This window comes from Idiotropiscis lumnitzeri, chromosome 1 (genome assembly GCF_059441095.1).
Source record: "Idiotropiscis lumnitzeri isolate Australia: NSW breed Sydney's pygmy pipehorse chromosome 1, RoL_Ilum_1.0, whole genome shotgun sequence".
NCBI lineage: Eukaryota > Metazoa > Chordata > Actinopteri > Syngnathiformes > Syngnathidae > Idiotropiscis > Idiotropiscis lumnitzeri.
In genome coordinates this window covers 20362166-20377845 of record NC_142391.1, presented here as the reverse complement: position 1 = coordinate 20377845, position 15680 = coordinate 20362166, and the positions used below count along the sequence as shown (strand labels likewise).

The following is a 15680-nucleotide window of genomic DNA, read 5'->3' as shown; positions in this document are numbered from 1 at the left end:
GACAAATAAATAAATAAATAAATAAAAGAAGTAGAAATTAGAGTTAGATACAAATAAATACTTATCATGCTTTTATTTCGATATTTTTTAAATATCTGAAGTGTTTAAAGTTGTAACTCTGTGAAATGATCGCAAAATGTGTGAATGCTGGTAGCGCAGTACTAAAGTCGCTGAGTGGACTTTTCCTGCAAGCCCCCTACCCACCCACTCCAGGTTCGGAGTTTCGGTTGTGTTCTCGCGAGATTTGCGCGGCTTTGATTGACGGCTAACATGACGCGGGACTACCACGCACCACCACCACCTTCTTCATCGCCTTGAACCGCATTAAGGGACCCCCCACCCCACCCCAGCAGCACCCCCCTCCACCACCACCACCACCACCACCTATGTAGTTTTCCACTTTGGAGCCTCCGCGTCCGTCGTCGTCGTCGTCGTCGACCGGCCGCCATCCTCGCTTCACTGCGAGCTCCTCCTCCTCCTCCTCCTCCTCCTCTTCCATCACCACCGTGATGAGGCATCATCATCATCACCCTCATCATCACCCTCATCATCATCCTCTCCCTCAGTGATGGAGCCGCGAATAACGCCGCCGCGACGCCTCCTGCCACCTCTTCGGACATTTTTTCCTCGCGCGTGAGCACACACGCACGCAAAAGGAGCGGAGAGCGAGTGTGCGTGTGCGTGGATGGGAACCATGAGCGAGGACGAGACCGGAACGCGTTCGGCGCGCGCGAACGCGCACAAAGCGTTGCAGCAGTGCGAACTGGTGCAGAACATGATCGACATCAGCATCTCAAGCCTGGAGGGCTTGAGGACCAAATGTGCCACATCCAACGACTTGACGCAGAAGGAGATGCGCACGCTCGAGGTGAGTGAGTGAGCGCGCGCGCTTCCTGCTCTCATTGCGTAACTCAGTGCAGAGCCGTAAATTGAGGGGAAAAAAAGCAAAACGAAAAAAAGGTGGGGGCTGCAGTTGTATTCTGCAGGTGGACACGAGGAAGAAAGGATGAGCCCCCTCATCAATAAGAACCCTCCCCATCACTCCTCCTCCTCGTTATGCAAGGGGACCACAGAAATATACCAGAGGTAAAAGTACGGTAAAAAGTGTGAGAGCCGATTCAACTGCTGCAACAACCACAAAAACAAGTACAGAATAGGAAATGTAATTGAGTACCAAAGTAAGTATATATTCCTGCTGTCAAACATGCATTGGGCTCCTCTGGTAAAAGCACAGTACTGATTCAACTTGGATACTAAAAAAAAGTAAACAAGTTCTTATTATGAATGTTCCGCTGTACTTACTATCAATTATATACCAAAAGTTCAAGTAATGAATTAACTAAAGCAAACAAAAAAGGGACAGCAGCTGAAATGTACTTCAGTACAAAAGTCAGAATTTATTATTCATTATTATTTATTTTATATTTAAGTATATATATATATATATATATATATATATATATATATATATATATATATATATATATATATATATATATATATATATATATATATGTCTAGATTCAACGCCTAGGCATGATTGCAAGAAAAAGAAAATACAAACTTTGAAATGTACTTAGGTACAAAAGAATGAATGTAATAACGTTTTTACAGTCACATAAAAGCTGGTGAAAGAACAAGTACTGAGCCAAGCCCTGCACAAAAAAGTACAGTGCACACAAGTCAAAAAGAAAAATTACTGCCAAATATGAATTGTCTCCTTCACCTCAAACTAGAGTAAAAAAGTACTAACTCAAATGTTCAAAAGTAAAACTGAATAGTGTCGGCCGACACAACACACCTCGAAAATTTGAAACAGTGAGTCAACTTCTGTACTCAAGTAGAAGTAGAAAAGTACTTGCAAAAAAAAATTATTAGTTGTACTTTTCCAATTACCTGAATCGATTTTGAAAATGGCTGACACGGTAATCGACTGGTTAGCACGATGGCCTCACAGCGCAGAGGTTGTGGGTTCGAATCCGGCTCCGGCCTTCCTTTGTGGAGTTTGCATGTTCTACCCGTGCCTGCGTGGCTTTTCTCCGGGTACTCCGGTTTCCTCCCACATTCGAAAAACATGCACGGCACGTCGATTGGACACTCTAAATTGGCCCTACGCGTGAGTGGTTGTTTGTCTCTGTGTGCCCTGCAATTGGCTGGCAACAAGTCCAAGGTGTACCCAACCTCTGCCCGATGGCAGCTGGAATAGGCTCCAGCATGCTCGCGACCCTTGTGAGGAGAAGCGGTACAGGTAAGAATGGATTTTGAACAAAAAATAAATCCATATCGGTCGGGTCCTATTTTTTTTGTCGGCATATTACGTGGCTTGTTGCGACAAAAAGGATTCTTTCTAAATGCTTACAGATTTCAGTAAAGCACTATGTTCGTCTAAATAAAGCTCCTCAATAAATTTCAACCTTGTTCCTTCACACCAATGTGCCACCAGGTGGCGGCAAAGTACTACCTTTGTTTGTTTAATCGTTCTTCAACAACTTACGTCGACATAGGCCATTCAGACTAAGTTGCTCCCAATTAAGTGATCCCCCCGCATCCCCCAAAAAGATTCCACCAAATGAAGTCAAAGCACTACATTGCTCTCTTCAGCATGGCTCCTTGGAACCAACATGGCACAAGATGGCGGCAAAGCAACAATTTGACCCAAGTGTATGCAGGGCTGAAAGTGTGAAAATTCAAGAAATAAATACACCATCAAATGTTTCATTAAAATTCCATCCATCCATTATTTGGAGCGCTTCTCCTCCCTCGGGTCGCGGGCATGCTGAAGCCTATCCAAGCTGTCTTCGGGCAGTAGGCAGGGAACACCCTGAACTGGTCGCCAGCCAATCGCAGGGCACACAGAGACGAGCAACCATTCACACTGACCGAGGGACAATTTAGAGTGTCCAATCAACCTGCCATGCATATTTTTGGAATGTGGGAGGAAACCGGAGTACCCGGAGAAAACCCACACAGGCACGGGGAGAACATGCAAACTCCACACAGGAAGGCCGGAGCCAGGATCGAACCCACGACCTCTGCACTGTGAGGCCATTGTGCTAACCAGTCGCCTCTGTGCCGCCTTCAAGAAAAATGTCATTAATTGTTTCATTCATTCATCATCATTGACAATTTTAATTCAACATTTCATGGTATATATATATATATATATTATTTTTATTTTTTTCACTTTCAGTCCTCCATACAAGTGAAGCTCTTACGCTGACATTCACAGAGTTTCTAAGATTCCACAGGATGGCGGTAAAGAAATACTTTTGCCTAAATAAAAACTCATCTGTATTCCTTCTAACTTATTAGTTAAGTTCGCATTTTAAAAAATGTTTATTTGCTGGCCACTTGACAAAGTGAGTAGAACGATGGCAATGCGTTACGTTCATAGCATAAAAGCCTGAGCCAAAGTGAGATAGCTTTTGTTTTCTAAACACAAATGGATATTTCTGAGCAAATAATTATTTTTGGTGGCCTAAACAGTGAAATAGCAAACGGTCAAACTGTTTTAAGTACAAACACAAAACCAAAGCCATGAAATGTCCAACAGCCACATGGAACACAATTCCGAAAAAACATGCTCATTGCATACAAAATGCAAATAGAAAAAATGGTAGGCAGCTGTTTGTTTTTTTTTAAACCTCAATAGGATGAATACTGCAATCTGTCAGGTTGTGGTGGAGGTTGAGGAGGACCCAAACACAGGGAAGCAAGGATTGGGGAACTTAAATGGGATTTAATTTGAAATAAAAAGGCAAACAAGGCACGGGGAAAGTCAGAAAATACTAAAGTAGAAAATAACAGGGCTCAACAAAACAAGGACTCGACTTGGGGAAAACGAGACTGGCATGGAGAACAGACACGAACACGACACAGACTGCAACAGGAACAACGACAATGGACCAACAAGAAGCGAACGCAACCAGGGAACTAAATACAAAGAAAGTAACGAAACAACGAGCAACACCTGGACAAGACACAAAGGGTTTGAGGGAGCTGATTGGTTCACAAGAGGGAGTGAGATGAAAAACACAGGTGAACACAATCAGATAGCACAAGACTCACACGAAACACGGAAAAAACATGAAACTAAATACTAAATCACAAAACAACAAACACAGACCATGTCACTTGTGGAATACTTTTACAGACATTTAGCCTTAAGCTTTCCAGAAATTCGCCATGAATGTTTCTGGAAATTTTTCCCAAAGTTTTTTTTTTTTTAATTGAAATTGACAGTGAAATTTTCCAGACATTTACCATGAACTTAGGCAGACATTTCGCAAAAAACGTTTCCACAAATGCTCTAAAAATTTGGAAAAAACACAACTCAGAAAGTTACCGAAAACGTGCCCCAAAATTTACTCTGAACTTTTCCAAATCCGTTTTTTTTTTTTTTTTTTTTTTTGGTCAAGGTGGCAGGTATTGACACATTGTTCCTGTTTTCAATCTGTTTTTTTTTTGTTGTTGTGCTCGTTCGTCAGGGCAAGCTGGTCAAGTACTTCAGCCGGCAGCTGTCATGCAAGCGCAAAGTGGCCTTGGAGGAGCGCGGCGCAGAGCTGGACGACTTCCCTCGCCTGGGCCACTGGTTCCGCATCGTCAACCTGAGGAAAGAGGTCATGCAGGTGGGATGAGCAATACGCAAATTGTGTGGGAAATCCCAAAACGTTTGGTGGCCAAAACTCAGCTACTGATTTATTTATTTTTTATTTTTTAAATACCAAAACGTCAGCGGTCCAAGGCACTAAAATGTTCACATTTTCATCTCCTCTGGAAGCACAATTAGAATCGTTTGGGATTTACTTTCTGAATTTGGTTAGTTTGAATTCGCTTTGATAGCAAGTTTGTGAGATTTATTTTTCTCAGAAATGTTTCGATGCTGGTTTTTGATACTTATAGGAGAAGGGTTTCATTTTTTATAATATATGAAATGATTGTGCAGTGTAAGATTAAAAAAAATCGGTCATTAATTAGAGTGTTCCCTTGCTACTTGGTGCTTCATGTTTTGCGGCGTCAGTGTTTTGCAGGTTCTTCCGAAATATTCACGAAAAAAAAAATCCAGCCATATCAGCAGCCATATTCAGGTTGATTGGCGGTTGAATGGACGGTGTTGGCAAAAGGTGATGCAAAAAGTCATGACCAAAGAAGTCATCAGGTGCCCAGTGTGGAAAAAGAAGAGAAAGAGAGGAAAAAATGGGCAAAAAGAAAATAAGCAAAGTTTTATGACGATGAGGAGCAGCACTGTCTACTCCGCCTTCCGTTTTATATGCTGGATTGGCGAGCGCAGACCCATTCACTGTACGTTACTGCCCCTCCCACATTCATTTTGGCCCAAGCTGTACGACCGTTACGGCACTTTACATCACTGCCGAGTAGGGCATTAAATGCAACGTTATTCAGTCACACGGCCGATGATTTAACCAGAAGTCTGAAAGAAGTTGCGGAGGATGGAAATTAGTGCGCCCAAACGCAACTATACCTATACTATACTATATTTATTTTATTTAATATTTTAAAATATATTGGAGTTGTGCAATACACTTCAATACATCTTTATTTGTATACAAAGTACAGTGGTTTAAAAAATGTTTAAGAGATAAAGTGTTTATTTTCTGCCTATACGATATATAAAAATACAAACAAGTACCCACGATGATGCACTACTGCATTTGGATGAGTTTATGTTACAATGATTCAAATTCTAAAAACAATCATGTTTCAAATAATACACCATTAAGAAAGATCATTGTTTTTTTTTATGTATACTTGACTGATAAAGATGGATTACAGAAAAATATATTTCATTTTATATTTAAAATAAATAAATGTTATAATACATGTTTTAATATTTTTTACATACCATATATAGCCTATATCTTTAACCCAAGAGTTTAAGTTTAAGGTCCTGTTTTTGTTTAATAAGTTAATGGTGCTGAATATATACTTCACAAGATAAGTATAGTCTAACTTTTATTTTCTAAGGACCTGTTTATTTGTCAAATATGCTGTAATCTGTTGCTTAGAGTGCACCCAGAAGATGGGTCATTTCTCAGATAATTTATTTTGTATTGGTACAATATTATTTGTTTTCATGGTGCTGTTTTTTTTAATTTTGCTAATTATGCACAGCAGAAAATGGTATTGCTAAAATAGATTTAATTCAATGTAAAATGTTTACTTTTGAGTTTAAACAAATGTAAGTAGCTTCAATCAAGTATTTAAAAAATTTTGAACCGTGAAACTATCAAACCGAACCGTATATATATATATATATATATATATATATATATACATACATATACATACATGTATATATATATATACATATATACATATACACATACATATATATATATATATATATATATGTATATCTACATATATACATATACATGTATGTATATGTATGTATATATATATATATATACATGTATGTATACATATACATGTATTTATACATGTATGTGTATGTATGTATATATGTATGTATACATATACATGTATGTATACATGTATGTATATATATGTATGTATATATATGTATATATGTATGTGTATATGTATATATGTATGTGTATATATATATTTGTGTGTATATATATATTTGTGTATATATATATATATATATATATATATATATATATATATATATATATATATTTGTGTATATATATTTGTGTGTATATATATATGTGTGTATATTTATATATATATATATTTATATATATATATGTGTGTATATTTATATATATATATATATATATATATATGTGTGTATATTTATATATATATATGTATGTATATATATGTATGTATGTGTATATATATATATGTATGTGTATATGTGTATGTATATATATGTATTTATATATATATGTGTATATGTGTGTGTATTTATGTATATAATGCATTTATGTATATAATGCATTTATTTTATTTTTTTATTTTTTTGGGGTTTGGGGGCACGTTCAGTCTTTGGAGGAAACCGGAGTTTTTTTTATTTATTTATTTTTAATTCCGACAGAGCGTTTAAGTTTCAGGATCACCCAGAATGCCGCGCCCGCGTCCATTTTAGATGTCATGCTCATTATGAGAGAGGTGTGTGTTGTTTTTGGCTGTACAAAAGGCGGAAAAGGGATTCTACAGACTCCCGCAAGTGATCACAAATCAGTGAAAGATGACGACGATTGTGCCTGGCTACAATAAACACAGCCAACCGACTAAAGTCCAACTATATGTTCAAATTTGCTTGGATCATTTTGTCACAGGTAAAATATTCTCTGCTGAAATACGATCACTCTTTATTCTCCTCTTTCTTTTGTCATTATTTAAACTAACCTGCTAAAAACAAAAACAAACTGTAGCGCAGTGGCCCCCCGCAAGCTTTTTTTATATTTTTTTCGCCACGGACCAGTGTTCTGAAATTCCTTCCTACCCGTACTAGTGATGTGCATCTCGGGTCGAATCCGTGAAGCGCGTGCTGAGTAAAGTAGATGGGTGGTTCATGGACGGCGAGTCGATGCGCGTGTTAGTGAGGTACGTGGTGACGTTTGAAGCATCGCGAAGCCGGTGTACCACGTGACTGAATCAGGAAATGATTGGCGAGGTTTGAGTGTAATTCAATTTCACTTGTTGCATGAGCACAAACAAAGACAAAATAACAAGAAGAATTCATGTTAAAACACTCTTCAAAATATTTTTTTTGTATTCAGAGCATGATTTACTCTCCACCACCTTATTGCATGCACCAAGAAAGCTATACATTTTTCTGTCCACAAGATGGCGGAGTCGAGGAAATGAATCTTCGTGAAACCCCAACGTGTGTCATGTATTTCCCTGCAGGGCTTGACTGCTTCATGTGGCTTCACGAAGCCATTGCCAAAATGCTGGTTTGTCTATAATCGTCTTATGCCGCACTCGTTTTATATCACCCGTAAAAGTAATTTTTAAAACATATCTATGCATAAACATAGACAAACATATTCTAAATGGGTAAATTCAACTGCCAGGACGTCCCACCTGCTTGCGTCTGCGTGTGTTTTACTAAGGGTTTAAAAAAAAAGTTATATCTGAATGCATGTAAATAAAGCAATCTGAAAGCGCATGGTAGTACTTTGGCTGTCAAATTAGCCTCTGGTGGGAAGTTTCGCACGGGTAGGACATTTTGGCAGTACAAGTCCTTCACTTTAGCGGACAGTTGTCGGTTTGCTAGATGTGTTCGGATTCCTTTGCTGGCCTTTTTCCATTCCATATGATAATCTTTATTCAACATTTTTTTCTGTTTCTGACATTTATCAAGTAAATTGGTCAATTTTGACATACAAGTATTGGACCCAGGTGACTTTGATTTGAATTCTGACTGACACCGCATTCTACGCTGCATGTTTTTTTTCTTTAAATGTTTTCTTCTTTAACGGCGCATGTTGCTAACATTCAGTGGCATCCAAGCTGTCGGGTGACTTTTCTAAGGTATTTTATTTTATTCGATGTCAGTGACTCTGCACACTTTGATGTTGACCAGAGTTATCGTCTTGGATTTTTCATCTTAGTTTCGTTTTTATTTCTAGTTCAGTTAGTTTTAATTAGTTTTCAGAATAGATTTGTTAGTTTTTATTAGTTTTTTTTTGTATGTGGTGTATTTGTCAGGTGCTATTATTTTTTTTTAAGGTAGCAAGTATTACTCATCAAAAAAAGATAACATTTATAAATGTTATTACCTTATGAACCATAATGCGGAATAACCATTAACAAATAAAACATAACAGTTCACTTGAACTTGTGGGCAATAAGTCCAAGAAAAGTGCAGTATTTGAATTATTTTTATAAATTAAATCATTTCAAAAGTTACTCCCCAATTAAGATGACCTATACTCCGTACAACTCAATTGAGGAAAACAGTGAAACCTTTTTGAGAGGAGGAGAAAAAAAGAAACACTTTGTGTGCAGTTTTCACACAATCTTCTACTTGGCTCTCTGGCATTGTTTCAAATTGGTTTCAGTCTTAGCAAAAGTTTTCTTTTGGCCCAAAGCATGATGCTGCCACCACCTGCGGAGCAGTGTTGTGTTTTTGCCTGACATCACTTGACCAAATATGGCCGAAAGGTTCAGCCACGGATTCATCAGCCCAGAACGCATTTCCCGTGTTTTGGGGAAATGGTATTGTTTGTCATTAATGGAGGAAATTTGGGAGAAATTATTTATCGCGCTCATATTTTTAAATCCTAAAAACCTGGCAGATGAAACGGATTATTTATTATTATTATTTTTGTCATTGGACTCCGAGATGCTGTCCAACTGTTGTAAATCCGCCATCGCCATGTTTTACATTTTAAATGATCACAAAGAGCTTACAAAGATGAAAACGAAGGATTGTTTCTCCACGTTTGGGGTTTGGGTTAGTTAGTAATCGTTTTCCCCAAAACACTCTTTTTTATTTTATTGCGTTCACGGAAATGTTTTTTATTTATTTTAGTTTTCGTTATTTTGTACATTTTCGTTTTCAAAACATGCACTTGCACAAATACGACCAAGTGATAATCATGGAGACCGGCAATCCAGGTTAGCGTATTATACTCGGGTAGACAGGGGGAAAAAACAAATTTTTTAAGTGCATTTTTGTTCTACACGGGTGTGTATTGCACTCAGGATTTTATGCCAACTGTCCAAGTCTTCCCTGCAAAATGCTACGGAGGTTAGCAAGCCAGCATTGTGCAACTCGGGTTCCGGCATGTGGAACATGACCGTGTTGATGTTGTGTCTGGCAGGACATGAGCCCCGCTGGGGTGACGCTGGAGGGCCTCCTGGACATGAGCGAGCAGCAAGTGTGCGAACTCCTGCAAAAGTTCGGTGCCAACGGGGAGGAATGTGCCCGCCTCAATGCCTCGCTGGCCAGCCTCAGGAAGGCACATCAGCTCGGTAAGCTCTGACCTCTATGCAGGATGCAAAGCAACAGTCCGTCCCGGGAGCGGAACAGTCCGGCCCTCTGGCTCAGCCGGACGCCCGATTTTTGGGGAGGGGGTGACAAATTAAAAAAAAAAAACGTTGGATTAAAAAAAGACAGAGATAGATTTTAGTCCCGCCCATGAATCGTAACTCAGGCGTGGCTAAAATTTCATCTAAAAAAATTGCCTCCGAATGCAATACCACAGAAAGAGAGAACAGTGGGGAAGTCAAACCGTGAACTCAATTCGATTTGACAAAACACTTCCCACCATAATACGGCAAGTGGATTTGAATAGTCAATTAGCCAGCTAATGATTGTTCTAGGGATTGTTGTATTGCCCCCCCCCCTGATGTAATGGAATGCCCCAGTAGCAGGGGGGAGGCGCAGGTTACGTGATGTCAAAATAAGGAAGTACAGGCACGCTTGAACGCACGCTGCTGTCTTACGTCTCTTCTTACACAAACAGTTAGTAGTGGCGCTAAAGACGCGTTCCGAAGCAATTTTTGTCGCGAGTAGGTTTATCACACGTATGAGGGCCGATTCGTAGGCTGGATTAAAATCAACCTCCGGTTTTGTTAATTTAACCCTTCTTTAAAATGGGTGTCCGGCCAGGCCGGAGGGCCCAGACCGTTACTCAACATGAGACTGACTGTCGCTGTTCTTCTGGTTTCTATTCCGAATGTGTTTTAATTTGTGTTCTATTTTCACACAAATTTATTTGACACCATATGGGAAGCGCTTTGTTACAGCTCCAGCTGTTGGGAAATGCGCTTGAGAAATGAAGTTGGATTGTATAGTATTGTATCGCGCACACAAATGGATTGTTTGATTGTTTTTATTGAACTCAAACAAGTGCGGTTTTCGATTTTGCACAATTTTGCACATCTTCCGCTTGGCAACAATTTCTAGGGAACCCATTGTTCAATTTTCCCCAAAGTCTTATACAATACAATACAATACAGCTTTATTTATAAATCACATTTGACACCTTCTAACCTGACTGGCGAAGCTCGACTTTTAACCTTGGAAGGATCGGAGGGGCCTGCAAAATAATAAACTCAAAAAGACGTTTGAATATAATTTGAGAAGAATTGGCAACACAGTTCCAAATATCCAGACAAATAGCCGCAATGACAATAATAACGAAAGCTGTCATTTCTGTTCGGAAAGCATCTTTCCATATTGTAATGGTTTTGACTGACTGTCATGTTTTGGGAAATCACGTTGCGACCTTGAGACACTTTTCTGCTTTCACTTAAGATGTTTCAAGACACAAAAGCGGTCATTTTGTGCGTGTTTTATTTGGTTGAAAACCCAGTGGGACATTTGTCCCCATTTCGTTGCTCATGTTCACTTGCTTAGAACGCTGCACTGACAACAAAATGTGAAAATGACACCAATGCAAAATATAGAGCTGACATTTTGTCTGGATTGATTCCAAGTGTGACAAGAGGCCACCATCTCCCTGACCGACTTCATCTGTCAGTCAATGCATTTCTTCCGACGCATTTTAGAAGGCCCACCGTGTTTTGGATAAAATTCCACTGAAAGCCGCAAAATGGAAACCAAATCGTGTCTTGACGCCCTAACTTGAGAGTGTCATTTGAAACCTTAACCTCATGGGAAAAACCCCAACTGCGGCGTGGAAGCATAATTTGAAACCTCCTGCCTTCATTTGATGACTCCCGAATGTGCTCATTTGTTCTCAAATCAGAGCTTAGCGCAGAGCACAAAGCAATTGCGTTTTTCTTGATTCTCGACATTTTCTTTCCGTGTCATTTGTAAATCAAGTCAAGTAATTAAGTCAAGTTCCTTTAGCTCTGTATAAAAACCAATGTGTTCTTAGGAGTTTTCAGATGTTGTAACCCCTCCACCCGCAACCAATAGCATCGCCAAATATTTTTATTATTATTATTATTTTAGAATCTGTGGGATGCAGAAAAATAATTCAAATATCTCCCTGGCCGCAGTTTGGGTATCCTACATTAACATGTGCAAATGACAATGGCATTTGAAGCGTTCTAATATGTGACGCAATTTCAAATGCAATGACCAAACCTGAAAAGGAGATTTTATGGCAATGCAAACAACTCTTGAAAACTTTGTGAAATATGAATTTTTTTTGTTGTTTTTTTTTGTTGATGATGATCATTTGTCCCTTTTGGAGTATGGGCTGTTCAAGTGTGATTTTGGCGTGCCAATCACAGCAGCCTTCCAATTGGCAACAATTAGCAGACACACCTGCTTTCCATTTGCAGCCCCCGCCATTCTTGGCTCTAAAACTTGTTTTTTTTTTCCCAGATAGACTTCAATCAATCCGCCTTAAGTGACCATTCATGTGCATTTATATAACATTTAAATTTGAAATGATCGTGACCTGGAAAAAAACCAATACTTATTTGTTGAGCTTTTGTCGCTTGCGCTGCTGAGCGCAGTGCTGGCATTGAAACACCGGGGGGCAACAAAGACCACATTTGAAATGCTGTTGCAATGCCACAGATGATCAGAGGGGGGCAGTAGAGTATCGCAACGATCGCGTGCTTGTGTTTGGCCAATACAGAGACAACGCGGCATCATTTGGCATCAAGCTCCAAAACGCCATCAACGGGGAATTAAACAGGCAAAGTCACTGTCATCTTGGACACGTCGACAGTTTTTTTTTGTAGTGTGAGGATTTTGCAACAGATAGCAACACACCCTCATTCATCTGTATTGATGGCCTCCTGTTGTTTTTGCTTCCGCACACTCTTTGCACGCTTATGCCGAATCTAATTAAGTGAGATAATTAATCAAATTAGGTCGTCAAGTGACTCAGTTAGCTTGGAAGTGACAAAGTCTTTGTGCTTCGCTTTTCTGTCCTCAAGATGCAAATAATGCGCTTAAAAAAAACTCCCGCATTTCCACCAGAAAGAGACTATCCAGCAGATTGGAATATTGGGATAATTTAAGTCATTAGAATAAATCGAATCAATTACATTTGAATCTGTGGATAAATACACAAGCGAACGCGTATACGGGTGTGTTTGTATGTGTGTGTGTGTGTGTGTATATATAAAGTCAATTTCCAGCCTTTGCAACTTGACAAATATATATATATTTTTTATTGAGTGTGACCTGTCACGCATCTCTTTGGGCGGCACGTGAAAGCGCCAGCGAGAAAAGCAAAGCTAGCGTCATACCCGCTCGTTAAAACGATGGCACCAGAAGGTCGTTAAACGAATGACTGACCACGGCGGGTCTAAATTATTTGGGCTTGGCATGCGCGTGGAATGTTTAAAAAAATTAAAAAAAAAAAAAAATTTAACTTTTCTTTTTTTTTTTTAAAAAAAGGCAGAGAGGTCAATGACCTCCGAAGTAATCACCGGGTAGACATATGCCCACTGGACACAACATTAGGAACCCCTGCACATTATGATGACATGCAATATCTTGACATCTCATCATTTGACAATTTCAGTCCCATTTTTTTCCCACCCCAAAAAGGTCAAGGTACCCAGGTATTATGATGTTTGAAAAGCAGACTTTCGCAAACATTGTAAGTTCACGGGCGGTGACGGAACTTGACTTATCCGTGGGGGAGGCCTTTGGCTGGCCAAGGAGTCCGCAAAACATTTTTTTTTTTAAACCAACCTCCCCAAATTGTTCAGAAAATATTGATTCATTCATTCATGATATGCTCTCAACAAAGAATGGGTGAAATGTGGAAAATAATTCCAAGAAAAATTGGCCCCCACCCCACCACCCACTCTCTGTCGCAACTATAAATAATACCATTTTCATTGCAAAACAAACCTACACCGTAGAGTTAATACTCGCTGCGCACAATCGGCAATGAGAGCGCCGCTGCCAACTACTGGAATGAATGTGCAATTACATTTTATTTTATTGTAGCACGGCCAAAAAAGCATGTTCCCCAGGCCCCCCCTGCTTCGCACCGCGCACTCCCCCGCGGGGCCTGCCATGCTATTTGAGAAGCACTGCGCTAAGCTAACAAAGCCCCGCTAGCTTTCAGCTTTCTTACATGCTTGAGCCTTTTCACCGCGTACGGTTAAGACTGAAAAAAAACAACAAATTTCGTACGTGTGTTGTCTAATTTGTGATATTTTGGCTGCTGTTGTATGAAAAAAAAAAAAAAAAATAATCGATCATCCATTCTTAGATTCTCTCAACCAAATCTGTAGCTGTTTATTTGTCACCATGGAGGACATGATCTAGGCTATTTGGAGTCAACTGTTGGCATGACACTTGTTGGGACTATCAAAAGCGATAGTACCCCTCTGTGAATCTCCAACCATATTCCCTTTTTATTGCAATGGCGGTGTGTGTTTAAATGGGGCATTTTCATTGCGTTTGCTCATGTTTTCGTGGGATGGAACCTAGCGGCAGCAAGTACAATGAAAACAGCAAGGGTCTTAAAACAGAACCTTGTGGAACACCATACACATGGTAAAATAAATAAGGAAACAAAGCGTTAAATGTTCGCAATGGCTTCGATTGACAATTGAGACAGTGAGAGTGAGGCAAGCGCAGAATGGTACAATGGGCAAAAGAAATTTGAAGCAAATTCATCTTCTCAATGGCAATGTGACGTTTCTGGGAGGGAGCAGAAGACAATTTTGTCTGGATCGGAATGCCAAAATCAACACAAGAATTAGAAAAGAAACAGACAGGAATAATAATAATTAAAAAAAAAAAACATTTAAATGAGAATTTTCCCGCATTTTGGAAGAATCTTTTGGAATAGAGGACCTGTTGCCTTCGTCCACTTTTTTTCCCACCTGAGTTTTCAAGTTATTGAGCACCACTTATCATGCCTTTCTATAGTGCACAATTTTTGATTTTTCACCTGTCACTGGAAAAAGAAAAGCCGGAATGGCCGAGTTGGAAAGCCAAGCTGGATTTCGGAAGCTTTCACGTTTCACCGGCCTCACGGGACCAATTGACATTGCACTTCCGCTTTCTTTGACATCCTCGTCCTCTTCCTTTCACGTTTGGCGACAGCTCAAGTTCACATTCTTCACTTCATTCAGGACATCGATGACACAATTCCATTCTCAATTCTTCACACACAAATCCCCAAAGGATGACTGGACGCATTTGCCTCCAACTTCAAGTCTCGCGTTTCAACTATAATCGAAAAATTGAGCCGCTTTCCGTTCGGCTTCAGCATCGAAACGTGGCTTTGTTTTGTTTTGCAGCCGTTTTCCAAAATGGCGCCACCTGCGTTGCGTTCACCTGAAACTCGGCGGCCTCACTTTGAGACACGCGGTCAAGTTGGAGCGAGCATCACCACAGCATTTGGCTCGACTTTTTGATCAGGTCCCATTCATGCGTTTGCAAGACCAAGGATTACAGCTTATGTCCGTGTGAGATGTTGCCCCGCGTCTCCGTGACTCATAGTGGGTGGGCGGGCGGAGTTGTGGGGGCTGCCTTGGCTGGCTTGCTTATATAAAACGTGTCCGTTACAATCCGGCCGGATTAGACACGGCCTAAGAGGACGAGAAAGCGTTGCCGGGCATTGCGGCTGGCGTGATGGGTGGAGGAGGGAAACTAATGGAATTCTCCGCTCTTGGGACCGCGCACGGCTGGCTGCAAACACGATGACTCATACATTTACCAGGCAGCTACACCACACGCACACGCACACACATTGGCAAATGCACACACGCATGCAGGTACGTGCGCATGCATTCACAACCACGCGCATACATGAAGATGCACACTCGCATGCAAA

At 40.0% G+C, this 15680-nt stretch overlaps 1 protein-coding gene across 3 annotated transcripts in view; it reads left to right on the top strand.

The window, feature by feature from the left end:
* The first annotated feature begins 268 nt into the window (after positions 1-268).
* Positions 269-15680, top strand: part of ksr2 (kinase suppressor of ras 2) — a 62220-nt gene continuing 46808 nt past the window's right edge. For 2 of the 3 annotated variants that reach the window (XM_088283624.1, XM_088283615.1), the window contains exons 1-3: positions 269-868; positions 4488-4628; positions 9768-9918. In XM_088283624.1, the coding sequence (XP_088139750.1) occupies positions 686-868; positions 4488-4628; positions 9768-9918 (475 nt within the window). In that variant the 5' untranslated portion in view covers positions 269-685. The remainder of the gene's footprint in view (positions 869-4487; positions 4629-9767; positions 9919-15680) is intronic. The other variant, XM_088283680.1, reaches the window with a different exon arrangement.